At 35.7% G+C, this 26,374-nt stretch overlaps 1 protein-coding gene across 1 annotated transcript; it reads left to right on the top strand.

Moving 5' to 3' along the window:
- On the top strand, positions 1–20,923 carry gatb (glutamyl-tRNA(Gln) amidotransferase, subunit B). Its single transcript, XM_066718465.1, has 13 exons — positions 1–203; positions 681–834; positions 6,098–6,211; positions 7,381–7,579; positions 7,672–7,794; positions 8,517–8,630; positions 9,737–9,821; positions 11,490–11,534; positions 13,105–13,294; positions 15,407–15,540; positions 16,490–16,568; positions 19,520–19,654; positions 20,301–20,923. The coding sequence occupies exons 1-13, from the start codon at positions 52–54 to the stop codon at positions 20,424–20,426; spliced, it is 1,650 nt and encodes a 549-aa protein (XP_066574562.1). The 5' UTR covers positions 1–51; the 3' UTR covers positions 20,427–20,923.
- Positions 20,924–26,374: the final 5,451 nt, after the last annotated feature.

Genomic DNA, 26,374 nt, shown 5'->3' with positions numbered 1-26,374 from the left:
CTTGTCAATGGAAAACTACAAGTTCCAGGACGTTTGGGGCGAAGAACAGTGATGGCCGCCTCCTTGGCAGCAGTACACATTATGCGGAATAGTAACATATTATTTTCAAAACATTTGTTAAAGACGATTAGTTATTACAGTCTATTTGCAGGAAATATACGGACTTTAAGTTACAAATGCAGTCTTCAAAACAAAGAGAGATGGTATGTTTGTGACTGTATCGCTTTCCATGTGGATCGTCATGGTTGTAATTAACTACACACAGTGAATAGGTATCGCCTACAAAGCAGAGTATAATATTATCACATTGCATTGAATTAAACGAGTTTGCTGTGGATAGAATAAGTAAACGCGCGCTATTTCACGTATTTCTTTACTTTACGTTTTGTGGTTGAATTATGATCTCATATATTATGGAAGTTATTCAGTCTAGGACAATTCAAGCAGATTCCCCATCTTATTCTCCCTTGAAACGTTACTTAACTGATAATAATTTGAAACAAAAAATAATGTATTCCTCTTATTTTATAATTGCGTACAGTAGATCATGTAGTGGATGAAGTCTCAAATGTATTTCCAGTGTTGTTGTGTTTTGTCACCAGTTTCATGATCAGGTATTCTTAAGTGAACAGTTTGTCCAAGCAGCTTTCAGGTTTTAAAATAAACTGTTTCCTTCGCAGTGATCCTAATCCTCTTGTGGGAGTGGTGGGATTGGAGATCCATGCGCAGATCCACTCCAACTCCAAGCTTTTCTCCAGCTCCCAAGTGAGGTTCTCCTCTCCACCTAATTCTCTGGTGTCATTCTTCGATGCCTCCTTACCTGGCACTTTACCTGTAAGTTGGTTCATTCCTTTAACACCATAGTGAACAGTTTGGAAAATCATAAACTTTTTTAATAATTCCATGGCATTTTAGGAATCTATATACATTTCTTAAAGTCCCTCTGGGAGACATACTGGTTATATTATTTTCCCTGTTAATAAAAGTATCATAAAGTGCTGAGTAGGAGTGCAGGTGTAGAAAAAGCAGGTGATAATACAGGGCTTAGATTTTAAAAATAGAAAGATTAAGCGTCTGCTAGGATTAAATCAAAACTTTGACCCAAGCTTTGTTCTTCTGATAAATGTAACCGCTATGAAGTTTGTAATTTGCGGTTATCAAACATTATTGTTTTTTTACATACTTTTTTAAAATGTGTTCCTTCCTTATTTAATGCCTGTTGGGCTCTAATTGACTAGTTGTTTGTTTCCCTCTAACGTTGAAAATGTAGAGATGCAAGTCTTATATTTTAGATTAATGTTTTCTCTGCACTTGGTTTATCAACTGGGAAAATTGGACATGACCCCTTAATGCTGTAAATACCATCCCCCAACTTTGTAGGGGTTTTATTTTTTAATTAATTAATTTAACTTTTAAATACATTGATACTATAGAGCATGTTGTATAGCTCATAATAACAAATACAAAACTGTTGTAACAGCAAAATGTGGTTTTAACTCCAAGGGGGAGTTAGTATTTTCTGCACCCACTATTTATTTGATCCAGATTCACTGAGGAATATACATGGTTTTGCTATATACTGATGACTGTACTTTAACGCTAACAAGATAATATAGGTTAAAAGGTAGGGCCCTGCCTTTTTCGGACTATTTTTATAAATATTTCAGTCCTCCAGTCCAAGACACCGATATAGCTTGAGCCACCTATCAAGTCATCATTATTGCATTATCTGAATTACTGTAGTTATTCTATTACCACAGATACACATAATAAACAAATTAAATAATAGAACAGCATGTACACCAACATTAATCATGGTTTTGTTAGTAATATGTTGTACACACTATATTATTCAGTGTAACTAAATTAACATAAAATTTAGAGTAGGCCTAAATACTTAACATAGCTAAATAACATAGCTAAACTTTATGCTATTTACCCTAAGGTGCAAAGCGTAGTGCATTATGTTTTTTTCAATTACATTTAAACATCAACATTTCCTGCTGTCAATTTGTTCTTTTAAAACTGTAGTATATGACGAAATGCTTCTTTCCGCATCCATGGAATAGACATTTTATGCTTTTCTGTTAATCTGGGAAATAAGTATTCTGCTTTAATCCAAATATTCAAAAACATTCCATTGCAATTTTCTGTTGCATATGGTAGGCATTTGTGTACATCTGATTTACAGTCATCCACAAACCCTGGAATGGGATCTTCCAGACCCAAACTGCTCGCTGTGTTATATTTGTTTGAAAAACTTGGTTAATTTTTTCGATCATTGTATTTTTCAGAAGGAAGGACTTGCATATTTGTTCCATATTCTTCTTGTTAACTTACACACAACAAAAAGTTGATGCAGGGTTATTTCTGCAGGGTTTTATAAGGGTTTATATTTTTATTCATTCATTCATTAAGTATGTAAAGAAGCAGAGAGAGCAGCACAGCACTGCTAAAAGCTGAAATTATAGCTCAGAGGTAGTTAAAGCATGGATAAATCCAGGAAAGGGATGTGCACCAGCTTCTAGTGACTACATTTGTAGTCTGTGGTTCTTACATTTCAAAAAGTAGCCAGCACATGGGATATAATCTGTCTGGGTGATGGTTACTACTGGGAGAACAATTGTCTACTTTCTCCTGATCTTTTAATTCCTCCAAGTTTGAGTAATGATTTTATGCTTCTTTGCGTTTTTATAGTGCAGGGGTGGCCATGCCTCATGGACTGAAGAGCCGCAAACCAAAACCATAATATCCGCTGGTTAAGAAACTGTAACATTGTCGCATAAAGTTTTGCACCTATTTGTGGACAGGGTTGCATACAGGAATATTTTTAATGAAGCCATGAAATTAAGATTATATAATTATAATCTATATAAATTAATAAAAATAATTAATAATTATAAATTAATAGGTTGAGTGAAGGTTGTCTCTTATTGTATAAGACATGTCATCTTTCGCAGTTTGGGTCGAGAGGACCATGAAGCAAAGCTGAGCACAAACTGCATGAAATTGCCTTTTTACAATAATGCCTCGGTTCCACTGGCTTAAGTGTCCGTGGCATGCTGTGCCATGCCGGACGTCTGCTGGACGTAAAACCAGGCCATTGTAGCAAGTCTATCCCCTGTTGTGGGAGGAGCAGAGCGATTGTGGGTTTGGTTTGTATTCCATTTTAAAAACAAAGACTGAAAACAACACTACGAGCGATAGAGCCTGACGTGGAAAGGACTTTTGTGTCTATTTTATTATTTGTGCTTTACATGATTGTAAACAGCGTAATAAATACACGTTTCTGTTAAGAGATATTAAGAAGAGCTAAACGTGTATAGACAACATTATATGCAGACACAATGTTTTCATGTGCAACAATAAAATAAATATTTGCTATTTATTGTTATTATAATCATCATCAAGATGTGTGCTATTAGATATGTATTTTAAACGGCACAACTTGAGTCCCTTAACTTATTACTCTTACTACAGATGTTTGCCGTATTATTTTTAATTTACTTAGCAGACGCCCGTAACCAGGGCAAGTTACTGTTGAAACAAAATACACTTTTCATGATTAATCAAATAGTAACAGCAGCTGCAAAATAGCAGGTTATAATTTAACTAAAGTGTGCACGTTTCAGTCATGGTGTTTATGGACGCATTTATTAAACCAGTCCTTAATGTTTTAGAGCAAAACCCAGATCTGCTGTATTTATTTATTCATTCATTTAACTTGTAAATGGGCACTAAATCGTGTTCTCCTTCATACTGATTGTCTCTGTGGGGCTGTTATACAACAGACTGCACACCATTCACAAAACAGCCTGAAACACCGTCCAGTTGTTCATAAAATATTAATAAAATCGGCTGCTACCGATCTAATTATTATCCTTCAGTTTATTTTTAATTAGTCCCGGCACTGTGAAATCCAAGTTTTTAGTACACTCTGATATTAACTGTAAGCAGTAATTGTTTCTGTATGTGGATTTCACTCCATGCTGCTAATAAAACTGTAATTTCCTTGTATTTGAGATTTTATTTCCAACATATAATGTATCTGATTTCTTCCCTGTCTGTCTACAGTCAAGCACACATCTCCACTTCTGAAAGAGAAGTATTTCCTTAGTGGGCATGACAGACGCTTATGCCACGTCTGGCACCAGATAGTTAACCGTCTAGGTCCAGACGCTTAAGCCAGTGGAAACACCCGTATATGTATCGGACGCGTCCGCCAGTACAAATGGGGCATAAGAGACACCTTTCACATAAATCACACACGACACAAAAATATCTTTACAATGACATTTTTTTTTCTTAAAATTTAACAATCAACTCCCCTTCACCCTGTCTAAAAATGATTTGGTCCAGGTTGTGCTGTAACTAACTTACATAGTAGGCGATCTGTTTTGTGTTTTAATGCAAGTCAAAAGTAAAGAACTGGAGTGAGGTTGTTAGTGAGTTCCACAGGGATCAGTACTAGGGCCTTTACTTTTTCTAATCTATATTAATGATCTGGACTCTGGGACAGTTAGCAAACATGTCAAATTTGCAGATGATACTAAAATAGGTGGCTCAACAGATACAATCTTGGCAGCACAGGCTATTCAAAGGGATTTGGATAATATTCAGTTGTGGGCTGACACCTGAACACCTCAAAACTCCTGGGAAAGGGCAATGTAGTGTACTCAACTTTTACATTTCCCCTTTCCCGACTGAATCGCTGCATGAATAAAACACAGGTGCTTGCGGTACTGTCAATCTCAACCATAAAGGCATGCCTCAGCAGGGTCCCCTTTTAGTAACAGTACCTGCTTTCTACCGTGCATAACAAAATCATTTCAAAAAGGATGCACAGCCAAGGGCTAGAAGGGTAGTCCAAAAACCACAGTGCATAGAGGAATATAATAGATACATGGAAGGAGTAGACAGGGCTGACAGTTTTCACCATGCTTAAGAGGTAGCTCTTTATCAAATCAAATTAATAAAATAAGAATAGACCCACCAATGCAGATATCACAGCCAAGGTCAGAGACTTATGAACAGGGACACAAGCAGCAACACCATGACAGATTTAGCCATGGTAATGTAGGAGTTTCAGCAAGACTGATAGGGAGACATTTGTTGACAGGAATGACAAATAGATGCCAGATTGAGCTGTTCAGACAGGAGGGGGGCATGTCCTGGGGAGCTAAGAAGTTAGGCAGAAAGCAGACAACCTGCCCTGATAAACCAGCACTGTGCCCCACATCCTGCTTTGAACTGTTACCACACTACACTAGTCTACAAAAGTATTGTGCATTTTCATTATACATTTATAGATTTGTGTAATGTATATTTTAAAAGTGTTTCAATTATTGAATTACTGTCTTAAGTTGTCTAAAGAAATTATAATTACTGTATTATTAACCAAGAATTAAATCACATTGATTTTAATTAGGCTAAAGATTAATAAAATACTTAATGCAAAAAATATTTAATTCAAAACATAATAAGTTGAAATGCATATATTTAAAAATGTGTATGCACCATATTCCATGGGAGATTTATGTGTTTGGCATTATTGGCGAAACTTGCGGCAGAAGTGCATTTCATACAGAAGTGTATGTTTTCTACAGGCTGGGAGTTTCCTAGCTTTTTGAGTATTCGGTTTATTTGTTGTTTGCTCTACCGATCTTTTTTTTTTTTTTTTTCTTTGGATAAAGCTTAACATTAGCACACAGTGTCTCTAGATATAGTGAATTTAAAAGTGCATGTTGTTTGTGGTTCCCAGTACAACCAGGCTAACCTTAACATGTGGCAAAGTCAACAGTGCTTTGATTATACACCATTAAAAAGGTCTGACAAGACAAGCGAACAACTGTAATAATGTTTATTTGATACATTGTGATTTTTCAAATTGTCCACATGGAGCAGTTGGGCAGTGAATTGGTTAATATTTGCACAGTTGATGACTTGTAACATGCCTGACCTTATGATCTGACAGCATTCACTTTAAGTTACCTTGTAATTCATGAAACCGTAAAATGCCCTGCTGACTAATGTCAAGTTGGATCTGCAATTGCTTAGTTCTTATCAATCCCTTATATTCATTCCTCCTCTTCTGCAGGTCCTCAATAGAAGATGTGTGGAGGCAGCTGTTATGACAGGCTTGGCCCTGAACTGTACAATCAACAAGAAGTCATTTTTTGACCGGAAGCATTATTTCTATGCTGATCTACCTGTAAGTCTAATCAGTCAGGCCGACAGAGGCCTGTCCAATGACACCAATACTAGAATACAAGGCAACAATTTATTTTTTGTCTGTTTTACTATTTTGGAAACCTGACATCAGAGATGGAAAATGTAAATATATGTAAGCCCTGTTCACTTTTTATTATTGTATACATCTGACTGATTGTTTGAGTATATATTATTAGTACCTATCTGTGGACATTGTTTTCCTCTGGTTTAATTTATTTTAGTGTTCTCTTTTATGTACAGAAAATAAGAATGTGATTATGGCGTTACAAGCATTTTACCAAACAACTCCAGTTTCAGTCTTTAATTTATTTAATATCCAAAACATGTTTTTGTTTATATCCTGCTCATCCCAAATTAAAAAAAACATGCCAGATGAAATTCTAAAGAAATTATAGAAGCAGGAAGAATCTTTATAAATGTAAGATGTTATCAGTGGAAAACCTATATATGTATATGTAGATTATTTATATACATTTACATGGCTTTGGAGATAGTTGGTTCTCTAAGATGTATTCTGATGTCTGCATGCATTTGTTACTGCTTTGAACTTCATGCGTTGTACTTTATATTAATTGTATTACTACACTTTTTAAATGCTTATATTTAATATTTTATTGATTAGTATTACTGCACTTTTGCAATGCTCGTGTAAACTGTAAGTCTCCCTGTCTACCAATAAATAAATAGTAGTAATTTGTGTGGTGCTCATGGATATAAGCTCCTTCTCTCGAAAATATGAAAGGCAGAAAAAGCTTACCAGTATATGTTTATGATGTTGATAGCCTCTCACGTACAAATAGTCCAAAGAGAAATATCTTCAGGCAGCCAGTTTAACTAGTGACTATATGCTATAACATTGTATTGATACATGAATGTGTATTTGGCTTCCTTGTGTAATTGTTAACCTTGGTATGAAGTGTCGCTGGGTAATCGTTGAATTGTTGAATTGAATTGAATTGTATTTCTATTAGCAAACATTTTTAAAGCTCATGAATTGTAAAGACAAAACTTGATATAAAGTTTCAGATTTATAATTTAATATGAAGTGTACTCCATATATGTTAAGGAATCCTTTTTCGCACGTGTGCTTTCTCTTAACTTATTGAGTACTTTTTTCTTTTAAACAATTTCCCTGATGAACTGCTGTAGGCTGGCTATCAGATAACCCAGCAGAGAGTGCCCATTGCTGTAAACGGCAGCCTCACCTACAGCCTTCTACTGGGACACAAGCAGAACCAGGTGGTGACCAAGACTGTTAGGATTAAGCAGATACAGCTAGAGCAGGACAGTGGAAAGAGCCTACATGATGATTCCAGGAGCCAGACCCTCATAGATTTGAACCGAGCAGGTAGCATCAGCCGTCCATCAATTATTCTGTTGAATCTCCTCTCTGAGAAAGGTAGTCAGGGTGGCAGTCAAAGTTGTCACCTGTCGTGGCAGGTGTGGGGCTGATGGAGCTGGTAATGGAGCCTGACATGTGCTGTGGGGAGGAGGCAGCAGCAGCAGTACGAGAACTTCAGCTCATCTTGCAGACACTGGGGACGAGCCAGGGCAACATGGCAGGTAAGCCTCACCAAAGACAAGAATGTGAAGAGCCGTAGGCAAAGTTTATTCAGAGGGTTGATTCTTTATTCTAGCATGAGTGCAAATGGGAAATTCCTCAAACAGTCTCCCCAAAAATTGGTAGCAGTTCTTTAAATCATTTCCTTCGGTATAGCTTTTCATAACATATCACATGGCAAATAATAGTCATTGAAGGCAGAGGGGAAAGTTTCTATTGTAATGCGAAAATCAGTAAGTTAAATTCATGGTCTTCATGCTGCCTGGCAACAGTTATTGAAATTAGCAAATCTGCAGAATTATAAATTATGGCAGACTGCGGTTGTGCAGCCGGAAAAAGGACAGAAAAGTAGATCAACAGAATGTCAGCTTGAACCCTGTTAATAATAATTAACTCAGGGAGATAGACATGAAGGAAAGAGAGGAAAGGCTGATATTAAATTTAAATCCTCAGTATTAGCAGCATGGAAAAATACAGATCATACACAAAGCATACCCTAACACTTAAAATAAAATAATTATAAAATTATAATTTGGCCTACATGACATGGATTAGTTCTCCATAATTTGTAAGAGGTTCTATGTTACTGAAAGAGTACAAATGTAAAAAGAGCACATAGTTGGAACATGAATTTAGTGCTATTCATTAAATGAAGCAATGGCATTTCGTTCTTGAAATTAAATTAAATTGAAGACTTTTTTTTTTTTTTTCCTTACTTGAACAGAGGGCCAGTTGAGAGTGGATGCCAACATTTCTGTTCATCGGCCTGATGATCCCTTGGGGGTGAGGACAGAGGTGAAGAACATTAACAGTGCCCGTTTCCTGGCCAAGGCAATAGGTGAGAGCTGGCTTTTTAATTTTACCTGCTGTAAAGTAAACCAGCTTTAATCTCTATTGAACAGAAAGATCGCAGACACTTTACATATAGACTCCTATCAACACAGGAGGACATGAAGGTGAATTTCAATGTCATAGAAACACATCCAGTTTGAGCCATCACCTAAAAGCCCATGCAAATGTTCAAAGTGCTAGTCAAGATGGTGTACAGCGTCAGAAATACTATAGAAGAGAGCAGCATTATCTTATGAAAATATTATGACTAGTTTGTCTTGAGCAACTGGCTCACATGACCCGCAGTGCTAGGATTTTAGTTACTATATTGAGCATGTGCCTTTAAAAGTCTATAAAATGCATTGCAGATTTTCTTAGAACTTTATTCCCTTTTTCAGTTTAGTTAATCTGATGATTTCAATTAATTCACAGGTGACCTTTTTCATTACATTTATAATGAAGAAGCAGGAAACTCTTGAGACTATGGGAGGTCTGCGGGAGGCCAATTTATACTGGATTACTGGAATTGCTATTAAAACAAGATTTGATTTTACACCCATTCTGCTAAAATTGCACTCATATATAATGGATTATGTAATTTTAATGATTTGAGGTCAGAGTTCGCATGTTTGACGTCACATTTGTAGAATTTGCAAGGCTGAGCTTTGAAAACGCATATTGCATGAAACAGATTTTGTAAACCGGTATTATAACTATATATATTTTGTTTTATTTTATTTATTTATTTATTTATTTATTTATTTTATTTTAACTTTTTTTCAAGATAATGACAAGAGCAACCCTGCTCCAAGAACATTCACCTTCACTCTTCACAATACTATGATTGAAAGCAAATTAGACTTTTTAGGAATAGTTTTTGTTTGTTGGTTTGTTTTAATATCCATATGTGGATTTTGATTAACATTGTTTATTACAACTTGCAAAGAGTATGTTTATCAAACTTGGGGAAAAAAACAAGCTGTACATGTTAAACCAACTTCACACTGAATTTTAATGATGTATTATATTAGTTATTTTATTTGAGGCTTAAAAGTGTGGTATGGGTTCTGTACCAGATTGCTTGCTTTATTGGACCTGAAATCTTTTTCACAGACTATGAAATTCAGAGACAGATTGGTGTCCTTGAGAGTGGAGGCGTGATATTGAATGAGACGCGTTCCTTTGATTATAAGTCTGGGTAAGAGAACTGGAAAGTTTGTTCAGCTATATGATATATGTTTTTATGATGCTGTGTGCACAAGGGTGTTAGAATTATAAAAACATATCTTAAAAATATCTTGTCTTCTTGAGAGCTTCACATCCTGATTTGAACAATTTATTAATAAATGAAGAAAATCTTTCTTAAAGAATATAGTAAAACTGTATGCTACAGATGCAGTGCAACTAAAGTGAAAAGTAGAATGCATGACAGAATGAACTATAGTAGTGTTTGTAAGTAGATGTCTGGCTATTGTTTGTCCTTTATACATATGTAAGTGGTTAACAGATAATACCATATTATCCCGAAAATAAGGCAGGTTTTTATAATGAAAGTAACATGTTAAGCATACATCTCCATATTGGCGGATTATGCTCAATTCAGTTATGAAAGTGCTAAAAGGCCCTGCTTCTGAAAATGGATAAACCTATCTGCAGTGATTATGTGTAAAAGAGTCAATCAAATAAGGGTCAACTATCAGATTAGAAGAAGTTATGATGCAATTTGTAAGGTAATGAATGTCAGAGAAACAATTGCTGTGCTCTTTGGTATCGCCGGAAGCAATGTTAGATGATGGTGTACAAAAAAAGCAGGAAGGGAAACAGTTTTGTGGACTTACAAGCATTTATTTTTTGGGTGGGGAGTAATTACCATATTGAAATACAAACATGGAGTTTTGGTTTGGAAGCAACTATCAGAGCTGTACTGAATCAGAAAATGGTATCACTGACACCCCCTAATGGTTAGGAAAGAAATGTTTAGTTTTCTCCATTAATTTCTTAAGTTGTCATATCTGTTTGATATGATAGGGTACATTTTGGGAATTTCAAACATATAAGTAAGGTTACTGTAAATCCAAAGCCATCTTATATTGTATACAGTATATATTAAGGACCCATGATACAGTGAATTGCAGAAAAGCTATTTTTGTATTTTTTCCATGCATATCCTTGCATGTGCATGCTAATATTGTAATCCTTGTACCCTGAAAGAGAAATGTAGTCACCTAATATGATAATTTACTATGGCCTTCAGGTAAGTAGGGTTATAATAATTTCATTTTGAATTATGAGATATTATCATTATGGGAATTCTATACCCAGACTATATTGATTCAGATAGTAGTCAAGAGGTGTGAGCCACAAAGGGCATAAATCTAGAAGTTCTGCAGGAGACATGGGAGCTAATGTTCCCTTAGTGTCTCAGTGCTCAAGTGCATTTGGTTAAATATATCTTGTCAGAAGCCTAACCCTAAGTCTGGGTTGAGTGGACCTGAGTTCAGCCCTGCTTGTATTCACATTTTCTTTGCACTACGATACAGGAGCTACGATTCACGTGAACGTTTTTCATCCTGCTGTGAGCGCTTTGTCCCAGGTTGGATAGGTCAACCCTGGTCTCTACTAGAGTTCATCCCGGCTTCATAGTGTCGTCTTGGGTTAAAAATGACAAAGCTTGATTTTAAACTGCAAACCACAGAAACAAGTTCTTAATGACTGACAATTGCTCAGAGGTTACACTATATTTAATATTTAATAGGAAAAACTTTTTATAAATGGTTATTTGAGACAAGCAACAGGCAGAGGACACTAAACGCCTTACTTTATAGAGGACTAATATGTTTTTGGTTTTTTTTGTGTGTGCTTTCAGGCTCACAGTGCCAATGAGGGACAAAGAAGGGCTGCTGGATTACAGGTGACAACAGCCCCATCTCAAGAAATGTGAATCGGATGAGTGGCTTGATAGAGCCCAGTCATTTAAGACATATTCAGAATCATGTTTTAGAATTGGGGAGGAGCTGCAGTATGTATATATAGAAAACATGAACTAAATGTATCTCCCCTCTCATCAATTTGGTGTGTTCTCACTCATTTTTACCGTAAACCCCCCCATGCCCCCCTGCTCTCAAAAGTTATTACTGTCAGATCCCCCCCCCCCCCCCCAATTTGTGCTATCACAAATTTTTAGCATCAGCACCCCCCGTCATCCTTTGGTAGGTGGGGGTCTGCAACCAAAGTCTGGGCAGCAAAGGGGTCCCAAGTCCAAAAAGTTTGAGAACCACTGGGCTAGACGATATCTAATATTGATGTAAATGTTGGATTAGGTGTCAAAAGTCTTTCTGGGGAGTTGAATTAACACTCCTCAATCTGTCTTGCAGTGATGCTTGAACTTTATTTCAAAATCACTAACACATTTTATTGGTTGATTGCCTTCTATGATACAGATGTATTAATATGAAACTTTAACATAGCCTTGTACTTATATACAATAAATATAAAACTAATAGTTTACATTAATATATAAAATATACATATTATCACTCTTACCATTACTATCACCATCAATAATAATTATAACAATGAGAATAAAAATGCAACAAAAATCCACTTATTAGAATGAACTGAATTAATAAATTAAAGACCAACAGATGCAACCAAAGCAAAACAAACAAAAAACTTCCATTCAAAGCACCCATCTACTCAGAGAGAAAGAAAACAGAAATGTGCTAAATCAATAGTCCTTTAAGAACAAAAGATGAAGTTTATAAGTCTCTCAGGAATAATCTTCTACATTAATGACACACTCCCTTATGAAGAAAAAAAAAAAAAACTATCTTAGTTCCAACCTGAACACCATAAGAAAAAATCTCCAGCTTGCTCAAGCATTGATTGAAGTCAAAGAACTCAAGGTTTGCTCGCCACTGCTATATCCTTGAACAGGAAAAATAAAAATAAAAAACTCAGCCAAATTTGAACAGAAGCAAACTGAATTATTTCCCCTCTATGAGGTGAAAAACATTCTTACAACTTGCATTAAAGCTAGGATATAATGCCCTTTTTTGAAAACGTTTTTGAAATCTTCATTTTGAAATCTGTAATTGTAAAGATACTGTATCATGACCATATCCATATACAAGTCTTCAATTTAAGATTGCGGTAAAAATGATATACTAAGCCTATAAGCAAAAGTGGCCAAACTGACCATGTATTATTGTTTTACTATTTATATGAAAATTATGTTTTCAAAACCAAATATCATGCAGCCAGCTGCTTTCCAGTGTCAGAGAAATGTATCTTCTCCTTAGCCAGCTATTTATATCTATTGCCCGTAGTATGATGATACTTTAACATTCTCGCTTCATTTTATATACAGTAGCATGTACTATTTTCAGAACTATGCTGTATATGAAAAATAAATAGAGAAACACAAAATGAAGGCTTATCACTTTCACTGATAAAGCCTCCTTTCTTCCCTTTCGATCAAGGTTCATGCCAGAGCCTAATCTGCCACCCCTGATATTGTGTGAAGGGGAGACAGTCCCCCCAGGAGCTCACCCACAGCAAATGGTTAACATTGACTGGATCAAGAAACAGCTGCCTGAATTGCCCAGAGTGAAGCGCAGACACCTGGTGGAAGATTATGGCATTCTCCCGGAACACAGCTTCACACTGGTGGTAAGTTCACAGAGCAGTCACTCTGCCACTACACTACTTTTTTCAATGTTTTCCACTTGACTGACAGGAGTGTAAAATGTATTTGCAAACAAGCCATCTTTGAGTATCAGAAAGGCTACAAACATGAAGCAGACATTTGTCCCAACTTACTAGTTTGTTTTCTAGTTATTTTTTCATCCCAAAATCATATCCAGACAATACTCCTCAACTTTAACGTCGTGCCCATTATTATCTTTATCCATTTTATTATGAATTTAATTAAATTTATTCATTTTACATTTCAGTCCGAATATCCATGACTGATGGTAGGGGGGGACTTTTTTTTTTTTAATGTAGATCTTTAAATATGTGCTTAATTTCCTCCGGAACCATGGGTCTGTGTGCTTTTTCTTGACTGGTTCCCTGGGTCTTTGTGATTTTTCTTGCCTGGTTCCCTGGGTCTTTGTGATTTTTCTTTCCTGGCTCCCTGGGTCTTTGTGCTTTTTCTTGCTGAGCTTTAGGTACTTCCTTGGGCTGATTATGTTCAATTCTTCTCAGAATTTTGAATTCATATCAAATCCCATTGCAACCTTCTCTTTGCAATATTAAAGAGGTGTAGTTTTCTGTGGATTCAAGTTTTTATTCAATTCCAGCTTAATTCCGTTTTCACTGCGCTGTAGGAGAAATTATATCAGCTCTTTTCCCCAAGCTGCGTCCTCCCTGAACAGTCTGCTCAGATCTCGATTTCTGAGTTCTTTTGATATATAGAACATTGAAATCTACAGTATCAGTTCATGGATTATGAAGTCTCTGGGGTTTCCAGGTTTCCTTTAATGCAGTGCTCAAGGTTATTTCATGTTCTTCAGTCAGTCAAAGGATCCATGTAAAAGGATCCATGGGGATATCTGGGGTTGCTTAGACCATGAGAAGATGCTGAATGGAGTAAAGACTTAGTATGGATGGGGATGTCCGAGTTTACACTGCATCTAATTTCTTAATGCATTTCTCTAGGTTGAATCAGTGGTTAAAAAATCTGAATAGATGTAATGATAAGTATAGTTTAGGGCTGGGCGATATTGTCTAACAATAAAATATTTATTTTTTTCAAAGTTATGGACGATTCACGATTTTAATCTTTTTTTTTTTTTTTTCTCTAAACAAACTAAAAATGACCAAAACATATTAACATGTAAGTATTTTATTTATTGAAATATTAATAATAATAGGACCTGTGTTTTGTAGACCCTCCCTGAAGGGGCACTTGTTGCAGGAATGGAGAGAGAATTCTTTGATTGAAATGACTTGGAATAAAACAATGCTTTCTCCAGCTGCTCTGCAACTCTTTTACATGTAGCGTTGTACAAACGGGGCAGTGCTACTTCCGCAAAATGTGTGCAACTTGGCAGTTCATATTTGTGATCAATTGTTTTCAGTATCTTTATGAACCTCTGCTCACCCAGAAATGTCATTGTGTCTGTAATTTCCTTCCACCGAGCCCCTTCTTGTTCTATGGGATGGCATTTGAAAATGAAGCCGCTAATGTTAACTGCCTTTTAGCAGCGGTTTTGTGAGGGGGGCAGCTTACATCTGTATCTCGCAGTGCCACACATTGCTCCCATTCGTTGCGTGTTTCTGTCGCAGGTCCAGCACCTGGGTTTGTTGTGCTGCCACTTTTACTTGCGATAGACTTTTTACAAACTTTACACAGCATAGTGGTTTACTCGACATCGGACTTCGCAAAACTGAACCACTTCCTTATCACTGAGGTGGACTTTGTTTTATCTAATTGGCGTTGTTTGCTGACATCTTCGTAGTGTGTCTGACTGACTGGCAATAGATACAGACAGATAAGCAGCATACTTAGCGGAAGTGGGGTACAAAAGTTGGTGTTGACAGCTACAACTGTACATTAAGGGTTATGATTGACAAAGTTCATGTCTGCAATTGTATATAACCTATAACAATTACAATGCATTGTTTTTTTATGCTGGGAAAGTTAGACTTGACTGTGGATGTATAATACTGATTTAAAAAGGTGATGATGAAGAATGTTTGCCAAACAACATAAATAAAACTGCAGTCATAACATGTACATAACATAACATAGATATCCTGTCTTTTTTGTTCCTCCAGAATGAAGAAGGGTTGATGGACTATTTTATCAGTGTATTGCAAGAGACCAAAGCAGAGCCAAAGAAGGTGATTGGATGGATCATTAAAGACCTGTTGGGGCTTCTCAAGCAGCACAACCTGAATGTCAGTCAAAGGTGAATGTTTGGTGTTTAGTAGAAGAAAGTATCATGTGTCAGATAAAAAAGGTTGATGTATTTATCAATAAGACTAATTTGGAAAAAGTAAGGAGCTTTCTGAATACCTTGGCAGAAAATAATGAGTTGTCATAAAGCTTGAGAGGGATTCAAGAACATTTCTAAAACTGAAAGTCTGGAAGAAAGACACTTCAATTTTAATCAGAGATTGCTTATTATATAGGTAAATTCATAATAGTCACAGACCACAGAAGTAAAAACATCATTTGCAAAGCAGCATTTGAATGTTGGATATGAGTTGTGCTCTAAAGACGTTTTAAGGAGCGATGAAGCATAAATCTAAACATGGTCAAATGTATAGTAATTTAAACAGTAGTTTAAATTACAGTAGTTTAAATCACACATTTAAATCTACTTCAGAATTTAAAAAATAATAATAATAATCAAGTATCTGAAATGGCCTAGTGAAGTTCAGATCTATTGCATTGAGTCATTGTTATGAATACACGAGAAGTCACTAAAGACTCATGCCAAAAGCTCATTGATAAAAGAATTGTATGGTTTCTTACCAGCTTTTTCATTTTATTTCCTTGTTGAGGGCATTTTTATAAGCTTTTTGAGCATAGTGTAAAATAACAAATTGCAGAAGTTTATTTCTTGAGATTTATGTTTCTATTATCCACAAAAACAATTATTTTGCTATAAAATATTTGTCCTAAAATTCAGTTTGAGAAATCTCATGAATATCCATTGGTGTATGTGAACTTTTGATGTGAACTGTATATAGATATGAAAATATTAGCTTCCTTTTATTCTTAACTGAGTGTCATTACTGGTCAGTTTAAACTGCTATAATTATCACTGCTGCATTCTGAGATGATTGCTCACTATATTTGGGTTCTCAGCAAGTAGTATGAAATAATTAGGTTTCAAATTTATTGTCTACCAGCCCCATTTCCCCATCCTCTATGGCAGAGCTGCTTAACCTCTTAGAGACGGGACAGATCTCCTCTACAGTGGCAAAACTGGTAAGTGAATGACCCGTCTCCATTACAGCGGAGTATTGGTTACATAAGTATTTACCACAAACAAGCCGTCGAATGCACTGCAGTCTGAATTCTACAAGCCATGTTTGAGGTCAACTGAGTAGCGTTTCCTTATTAGTATTAAGATGTATTGTTTCCTTGCTTAATCATTAGGGCACTGTTAAGGTTACTGTTTTTCATGAACTGTAGTTAATTTATTCCAAAGGTGTCTCTGTTGGCAATACAGTGTTACCAAACAAGTAGTTATAAATAAACACTTTAAGCTCTTACTAATAAAAAAAATATATATATATATATGAGTTGTTCTGCCCATTCGATAAATGTACATGTTTAAAGAAAGGTTTGCAGTCTCTTCTGTGGTGTCACAAATGCATTTTAAAGCACTATTTTTGATACTGGCAAAGTATATAGCAAATAAAGCAAGAAAAGCATGACCCCTGAAGTGAACACAACATGTATAAACTATAACGGTTATAAAGATAATTATTAATAATCGTAATTATTATTATCATTGTGCCTTAATTAATGTCTTAAAGCTCTGTGCATAGACATTATTGTTATATATATATTTTTTTTGTATGGAAAATAAAATAGTGGAAAAGCTACAATAACAAGTAATTACACAGGATTATTAAACAAAAATGAAAAACGCCAAAATAAAAACAGACAAACATAAAATGAAAACCTAACAATTGCTCATAATAAAAAAATACATTTTGTCACTGCTTCATAACATCTTATGAGCCAGTCTGTGGCAGAGTTCCCAGTCCTTCTTGGGTTTCACCCTGTCCAAGTGCTTGAGACCTGGCTCCAAAAGCTTTTGACAAGTCCACAATAGATGTGTTAAAGTGCCTTTGTCCAAATTAAACTCCATATGCGGGAGATTGAAAGGTAAATTCTGTATAACATTGTTTTTTAATAATGGAGTCTATGCATAACTATTGAATTAGTTGGTGTTTTTCATTTTTTGAAAAGCTACATATTCTGTAACATCTGAGATCTGCCGACGCATCTCGTCACTCCACGTTTATAAGGAACAGAATTATTAATTTGTTTAGAAAAGGTTATTATTATCTCAATGTTAGACCATATATAAGTCTATATATTTCCATTTCCTTTGGAAGGGTTTGGAAGTGAGGTATGTTTAGATGCACATAATTTCTAACTGTTGAAGTTAAATCAATTTGGTTTTCTTAATTGTTCAAATGAGGCAAAGTGATTATCCATATACAAGTTTTTAAGTGCTACTGTTCCTTTGTTTCTCCAAATTATGTAGGCCACACCTGATTGGTATTGGGGGAAAGTATGATCATAGCATATTGGACTATGAATTGGAAACTCACTCCACAGAATATGTTTCTACTTGTAGAATAAACTGAGAAACTATGGATTTTCCCCTTTAAGGTGACAAAACTCCCTGTCCAGTGACAGATTAAAACACATTATACTAAGTATATCTGGGGCATGATCGATATTAAAACATTGTGATATTGTAGCATTTTAGGCTTTTACGCTACTGGAACTGAACAACACCTTTTTACCGGAGCACACGGAACATGGTGTCTCTAGGCTACATCTCCCCGATGAGAACCAGGGCACCCCTATATATAGGCTTGCCCCCTGTCACCGGCTCCTCCAATCACGACCCCCCCCCCGGCGGGGTTAACCCATGACCCCAGCAACCACAACAATAATTCCCCTTAAAAACAATTATGTGCCCCACCCCCAACACACAGAACTGACAGACACACAATACACTGCAGTCCCATACACACACTCCCAGATTGCTACACTCCCCCCCTCGACGACAAGTGGTCGACAAAATTATCATTCACAAATAGATTTGTAATGAAATCTGCCACAAACTCTGTAGGATGGTATTTTCAGGTGCAGTAAGAATATCTGCATTTGTCACATCTGTGTCTTCTGTGATATTACCTGGTGCGTCTCCTGAGGTCTGTTCATCTGAAGGCTGGAAGCAGCTGTTCATTCAGGTCGTGGGTGTATTTTTGTTGTGTTTTGTTACTGATGATTTTGGCTTTGTCATCTTAAATCTAGTGTGCTGTTTGTCTAGCAAAGGAATGTAGAAATGTTTGAGCTGCTTTAAATTTGTAGATAAATTACTTTATTTTGGAGGGCGAAGAGGAGCAACATTACGTATGTTGTATATGGCCCTCCCCCAGTCATTATTGTACACAAATTGTGGCATAATAATAATTTCCCAATTGTCAGATGTCCCCGTCTCTGTGGATGCTGAATATAGTGTTTTTTCACATGACCAAGTTTTCATAGAAATAATTGATAGGCTGGAAAAAGTGTCTTGCCAGATTAATTATACTGTGGTTCAGGTTATTTAAAACACGTAAAATATTAGATTCTGAAATATTGTATTAAACCTATTACTAATAAGGAAGCAGGATTAAATCAATGTCACTAGCCATGTGTTTTGTTATTCAGCATGCTAATGTGCATGCTTTGTAATTATATAATGATTAATTGAGATGATTAAAGTAGCGAAATGGGATGATTGTTAATGATTGCTTAATGGGACGCATATTGATAAGCATATTGATATTTTTGCATCTTGGGCACTGAAATATAGGTTAAAACATCAGTTTTTCAACATGCAAGGCCCTGCTCATTCTACAGCTACAAATGTCAAAGAAAACCATTTAACAATGAATGGTCTTAAAATGTTATTCTGCAGTAATTCCTTAATTTCTCTTTTTGATAGTTGCATTGGTAAAAATAATTAGTAATTAGAATTAGTAAAGAAGTGTTCGATTCATAGCACATATGGCTGATTTTACTCGAGTGGCAAATATGATTTTCTATATTTTTAAACAGAAAAAGTGGAAACTGTAAGGATACTGAACACGTTTGAATAAGAATTGAAACTAGTAATCTTGTTTCTCTCTCTTGCTCCTGGCCAGGTGTTGCAGGAGCTGTGGAAAGGTCCAGGGACGAATGCCACTCAGATTGTTCGTGATCAGAATCTAAGCCTTGTGTGTGATGCGATCAAACTAGAGCACATCTGTCAGACTGTCATTGACTCGCACCAGGAGGAGGTAAATGTGTTGTACCAGATTGTCAGCTAGGAAAGGCCTTTCATGCCGAGCAAGTGTAGGTGAGGTTTTTGGATTGTGTGGTGTCTCAGCTCACTAATGACGTGACACTTTTACTTGTCATAGCAAGGCTGTCTGCTCTCTAATTACTCACTGACTGTCCTGCAGGGGGCAGCGTTGACATGCTGCTCAATGCTTCATACACTGTATACCCTTCATCCTTTTTCAGTGCGTAAGCTTTTTGTCTTCATTACAATCTGCATGTTTTGATGTCTACATTATGAATCTGCTTCTGAAATCTCTTAAACACTATTTGATGCAACTTATGGGTTTGTATTATATATAATAGGTTATGGATAATGAAGTAATTTGTGTCTATTAACAAACATATGGCAGGATACTGCGAAGAGAACATTAGTTAGAAACAGAAGGGCAGATGTTTTTTTCCATGGAAGAAACAAAATGCATAGCAATGAAACAATTCAATAGCATTGAATGTTTTAAAATAAATAGAGAGCAGGAATTATGATGATGTATTTGGAGCTCAGAAATGTCAGTACCTAAAGGTACACCAGCTGCTTTCAGTGATTGAACCAGATGGGCCTCTGTGATCAGTCTAGGTGTTTTTAAAGAAAATAATCCCTTGCAGGTTAGAGTAATCAGGAGAGGAAACAAAAAGGTCCTGAACAAACTGGTGGGGCTGGTGCAGAAGGAGACGAAAGGTCGGGCGGATCCTGTGCAGGTCAGAGCTATATTGGAAAAGAAGACGTCCTGATCACAAAGCACCTCAGCTCTCCCTGGTTGTCAAAGCTTGTCTTCAAGAATGGTTGTTGAATTTATCATTCCTCAGCACTGAACATGTGCATGTCTTTTTAACTGGAGCTGGATCTCTAAATTCAGGCACAACCGCATTTATAAAAGGACATTCAGATGCTGTTTAAAAGTTGAGATTTATAAGTCAAATAAACAATAGTTATTTATAAAAGGGTTTAATTTAACAGATCTGATAGTAGTCATGCCTGTCGTTATCTACTGTCATCATCCTCTAGTAAATGTGGGGTTGAGGGATTACAAACCATTTTTTGTTTTATGTTGCTTGATGTGCTTTTCTGTGCATTTGTTTTACAATGGTTTACTTTAGTCACTGTACAATAACATGTATTAAAATACTTTCCACATGCACCCTGCATAGTTCTATCACAAACAAAAATGGTATACCACTATAATTATCCTTTTTCTCTTTTTTTAAATAAATTAAATATATTTAAACTATCTCGTAGTGTCATGGAATCATTGTTAGTGGTCTTTGTGACATTCCAATTAATGTTTCTTTTTTAATGTATTTTCCATTCAAATTAAGAAAGAGCTTAAGTGCTTTCATGATTTAGTCTTTGCTGTCAGTTCAAGGGAAAGATAACATCTGATGTGCAGCAGGGCTTTTAGATTTCAGTTAACAAATTACATATTGATGTATGTATCAGACTGAACTGGTTGGGACCTCTGATATTTTTATATGTAAAAACTACATATAAAATATATTTAATATATTAGAATTTCAGCAGTTTTCTTATAAAGGCAGACTTGTCACATAGCACTACCTTGTGGCCAAAGTACAATTTAAGAAATGTTTCTTCAGTACTGCACCTAATTCTCCTCACCACACACACACATGTCCCCAGACAAGAGCAGAGAAATGAAATCTCAACAAAAAAAATTACTAACATAATGTGCAAAATGTCAAACTAAGACTAAGTGTTATATATATATAGAAGGTTTGTTTGGTGTCCAGATCTTTGGAGGTTTTCCAAACGTTCAAAGGTTCATCAAGTGACAATCTCATTTTTTTTTGACAGTGTTTGAATACTAATCAGATGTCCCTCAGAGCCTAAATTTAAAACATTTGATTTATATAATAACCATTACTTAAATAAAAGTTGTTGGATATAACAAAGTATATAACCATCATAAAAAGACCCTCAATTGACACTCGTGTCAGCAGGCATTGGACCAGAACATTACGTTAAACCATAGCAGTATATTTAAAGTATGCATTTCGAATATATATACACTTTCACCTGCCAGCACGCATATGCACCATTCAGTGTAATTTTTTTCTTTATCCGCCATATTTACAGTGATGTGCAATAAAAATGAGTACGTTAAACAAATCAAATGTCTCAAACCATCTGCTGTTTGGAATGTTTTTGCTAAATGCACCCCACAGACCCCAAATAAAGCTGAATGTAAGCTGTGCAAGAGAAAATTGGTATTTCACAAGGAACAACCAGCATAAGTTTAAATTATGCATTATTTATTATTATTATTATAAAGAGTAAAATATATAATTTTCTCAAATGTAAAAGGGAGTATTTTTATTATAGTTAAACCGACTTTGAAGGTTACTGTGTTCTGATGTCTTTAGTATTTACTACTTTGTACAGTTCTGTACAGTTGTTTATTTAGATATTACTTAATACTGGGGTATATTCATCAAATGCTTTACACCGGTTGGCTATTTCCGACACTTTTTCTGAATTGAAGAAAAATACAAAAGTTAACATGCATAGGTCACTGCGCATACAGTTGACTATGAGTAGGGTGCTCTTAGAAGGTTAACATGTAATGGAAGTAAAATAAAATACATAAACCGTGGGCTTGCACAAATACATACAAACATTACTGTTCGAGATCACTTATTTTAGACTACAAGAGATGTTTTATTTTGTTTATATGGATTACATGTCAATCAAATCTAAACACTAGTAGCTAATGTGACATCATCAGTAAATTTGAGTGACCCTTGGGACAGCCATAGTGTTATATAGGTGACAACGTGTATTTCCTAGCAAGACAGCTGTTAATTGCTTAATATACTAAGATAAGTATACTTTATTATTCAGTCTAAAATGTTTTAAAATATGTATACTTTATATATAGTTTGTATATAATAGGTTCATATTACTATCTGAAGAGGAAAAGGGGAATGATGCCGAGTTTTACCCCACTGCACTGCTAGCCGATCCCATACTAAGCTGAAAGGCCTAACTGTTATTTGGAAGCCTATGAAAGGGATTACAGTGTTTAATTTCAGCATTAATTAGTAAACTAGTTCAGGTCTTGGTATCTGGCAACTGTTGTAACTCATAAATATCAAATCACCAGATGATGATTTCTAAATAGAGAAAACAGTTTTGGGATTTGTTTGGTTTAGTATAATATTTACAGTTGGGTTTAAAAAAAACAATCCAGGCACGATTAACTCATAAAACTGCCATCTGATCAGGACACTTGAATGATTTGTGCGTCCTTTGTGCTACACTAAGAAGGAAAGGGCTTTGCCACATAGGAAGCCTTGGTTTTTCGGGGTTGTTTTGTTTAGTACAATTAGGGATTGGGGATGAGGGTTTTGGGGCTTAAATTGGGGATTGGGGTTTGTGGATAGGAGTTTAGGATTAAGGTTAAAATGAGGGGATCCTCATGTACACCAAATCTCAGGTAATTCTAAATAAAGAGACCAGAAAGTATGAGTAATTAATGGGTGACCCAGGGATCATTTGTGATTTTAGTTTTGTTAACTACATGGACTGATGACATTATCTTGTCTAATCTGTTTCTCATTAATAATAATTAACCACACAACATATACATAATTAATAATACAAGTGCTACAGCTCTGGAAAAAATTGAGACCACTGCAGAATTATCAGTTTCTCTGGTTTTACTATTTATAGGTATGTGTTTGAGTAAAAGTAACATTTTTGTTTTATTCTATAAACTACTGACAACATTTCTCCCAAATTCCAAATAAAAATATGAATGGAATGGAGTGGCTGCCATACATGTAGAGATGCTGATTTAAGAAAAAATTGCAGAGGTCTTTTAATTTTTTCCAGAACTATAGATGCCATTGTAATTTTAATCTTGTGAATTTTGATTATCATAATTACACCGGTTAACAAATATACATTTTGGGGGAGGCTTAACTAATTAGGCAAATGCACTTTTTAAACTTTTGAGTTTGAGTACAACTGTTGAGGGTACTTTGAGAAAGGACTTGGTAAAGGTAATAGCAGTGGGTGAGTAAAATCACTGCATTGTAGTAAAAGCTGAAAGTAAGTGCTGGGTTAAGAAATAAACCAAGAAGCAAATTAACAAAGAAAAAAATAAATAAAACACATGCTTGTGGGAGAAAGTCAACCACTGTTTTATTCTGCCACCAAGACAAGAATAATAAATACATAAATATAAATACATTAGTAAATAAAACTACTCAAATACCAAGGACTCTGATCCAGGGACGCCTGCAGAGCCAGCGGTGCCCAGCAGAGGGTGATCAATCAAAAGCCAATGCTGCTTCCAAAAAGAAAGAAATGGAAGAGAAGTGAGTGGAGAAAGGAATGGGTGAGAAGCAATTTGAGACTTTATATTTAAACGAGAATAAGTTCTATTCATATGTATGGTTTAACCAACATCAATTTACCACGTTTTACTAATGTACTTTCCTAAACAACCACACTATCTAAGATACGATACAGTAGGGTGACTCAAGGAAGGTGAGGTAGGTTGAAGCTGAGCCAATGTGAGTATGTTTCTAGAAAATGTCTTTGCAATAAACAAGTTCAAGAGCACCTGTATGCTTAGTGTTTTTTGCATAATCACATTTAGATTATATAACAATAAACTTAAATACAATATACTGTCTAAAATACAATATATAAACTAATACACTAGAACAATACACTTCTTTAAAAGGAATTAAATACTATAAAAATACAAAAATGATACATCTAAATCTAAAATACATTCTAATAAACTAACTATATGCAAATAAATATACTTATTACTGTCTCAATTATAGCAACATTTGATAATTTTTCTCTCAAACTCAAAAGTTAACTGAAAGTTAACTTTATTGTTCCTGGAAAAATGTTACAGAATTAGTGTCCGAAAAGGGACTAGATTAATTTGCTTCACCTTTTATTTATTTAAACTCTATAGGTTCCACTTGCTACTACTTTCCATGTCACTTAAACAGAAAGATTAAAGCAACAGGAAATATTGGTTCTCTCAGTATTTTGCTTGATAATCCTGTCGAAAGGGAATTAGATTTTTCTGAAATCAATGCACCTTTTGTTAAAAGAAGGCAGCAGGTAGGTAACTTTGCTGAGTCACTTAGACTTTTATATGTGAGTGAAACAGAGGTGGGAGAAAGAGAAGGAGCTAATAAATAACATGCATTCTGAGAGTTTTGAACAAAACATAATATTAGAGCAAGAATTGCATATGACAAACTCTAGTACAGTAAGGAAATATTGAGGAATGAAGTGCAGAAAAGGTTTGAATGAACTGAGGAATTTGCATTCAATGTTTTCGAAACTAGAACAAGCAATAATCTCTTGTTTGTGTTAAAAGGGATAAATTATGGGAGGCAAAATTTAACAAATTACTTGGGGCAAACAAGCACTCCAGTTTTGTCTTCAATATGGACTGAGAAACGGTAAGATTTCCTTTCGAAGAAGTGGCAGTGACAACAGTAGGTGAGAAAAGATCTTCAGTATTGCCTATTCAAGGGTTTAATGAGTTATGTGAGAAATATTTAGCGATTAGGCTAATTCAACAGACTTATAATTTCTAGTCATTCTTGGAATACATTTTTTGGAAAAAATCTTCTCAAAAGAAGATTGATTTAGTCAAAAGGAGATATGGGATGTGCAGAACTGATCAGTACACCTTTTCCCATTCTTAGATCAGGCAGACTGGGGACATACTTGACATCCTGGGGTTCAATATGTATTATGCCCTCACAATGAAAACTAGCGAAAAGGCCATAGAACAAAACAGTGTGGTTTCAGATCCACTTCAGGAACAGATATTCCAGATATATGTGTTCCAGTTTGAGACCTGGGGTCCGTTCTTCATACATGGTTTAACAAAGTCAGGCTAAATGGATTTATCCTGGATTGAGGATATCCGGGATTTTCGGTTCTTCCAACACTCAATTCAGTTCAATTCAATTCAACTTTCAATCAGCAGTGTGGCTACTGCTACCTACCTACACTCACCTAAAGGATTATTAGGAACACCTGTTCAATTTCTCATTAATGCAATTATCTAACCAACCAATCACATGGCAGTTGCTTCAATGCATTTAGGGGTGTGGTCCTGGTCAAGACAATCTCCTGAACTCCAAACTGAATGTCTGAATGGGAAAGAAAGGTGATTTAAGCAATTTTGAGCGTGGCATGGTTGTTGGTGCCAGACGGGCCGGTCTGAGTATTTCACAATCTGCTCAGTTACTGGGATTTTCACGCACAACCATTTCTAGGGTTTACAAAGAATGGTGTGAAAAGGGAAAAACATCCAGTATGCGGCAGTCCTGTGGGTGAAAATGCCTTGTTGATGCTAGAGGTCAGAGGAGAATGGGCCGACTGATTCAAGCTGATAGAAGAGCAACTTTGACTGAAATAACCACTCGTTACAACCGAGGTATGCAGCAAAGCATTTGTGAAGCCACAACACGTACAACCTTGAGGCGGATGGGCTACAACAGCAGAAGACCCTACCGGGTACCACTCATCTCCACTACAAATGGGGGAAAAAGAGGCTACAATTTGCACAAGCTCACCAAAATTGGAGTCAGAATTTGGCGTAAACAGAATGAGAACATGGATCCATCATGCCTTGTTACCACTGTGCAGGCTGGTGGTGGTGGTGTAATGGTGT

This window comes from Amia ocellicauda, chromosome 12, assembly GCF_036373705.1.
Source record: "Amia ocellicauda isolate fAmiCal2 chromosome 12, fAmiCal2.hap1, whole genome shotgun sequence".
Classification (NCBI taxonomy): domain Eukaryota; kingdom Metazoa; phylum Chordata; class Actinopteri; order Amiiformes; family Amiidae; genus Amia; species Amia ocellicauda.
This window is presented reverse-complemented; position numbering and strand designations above follow the sequence as displayed.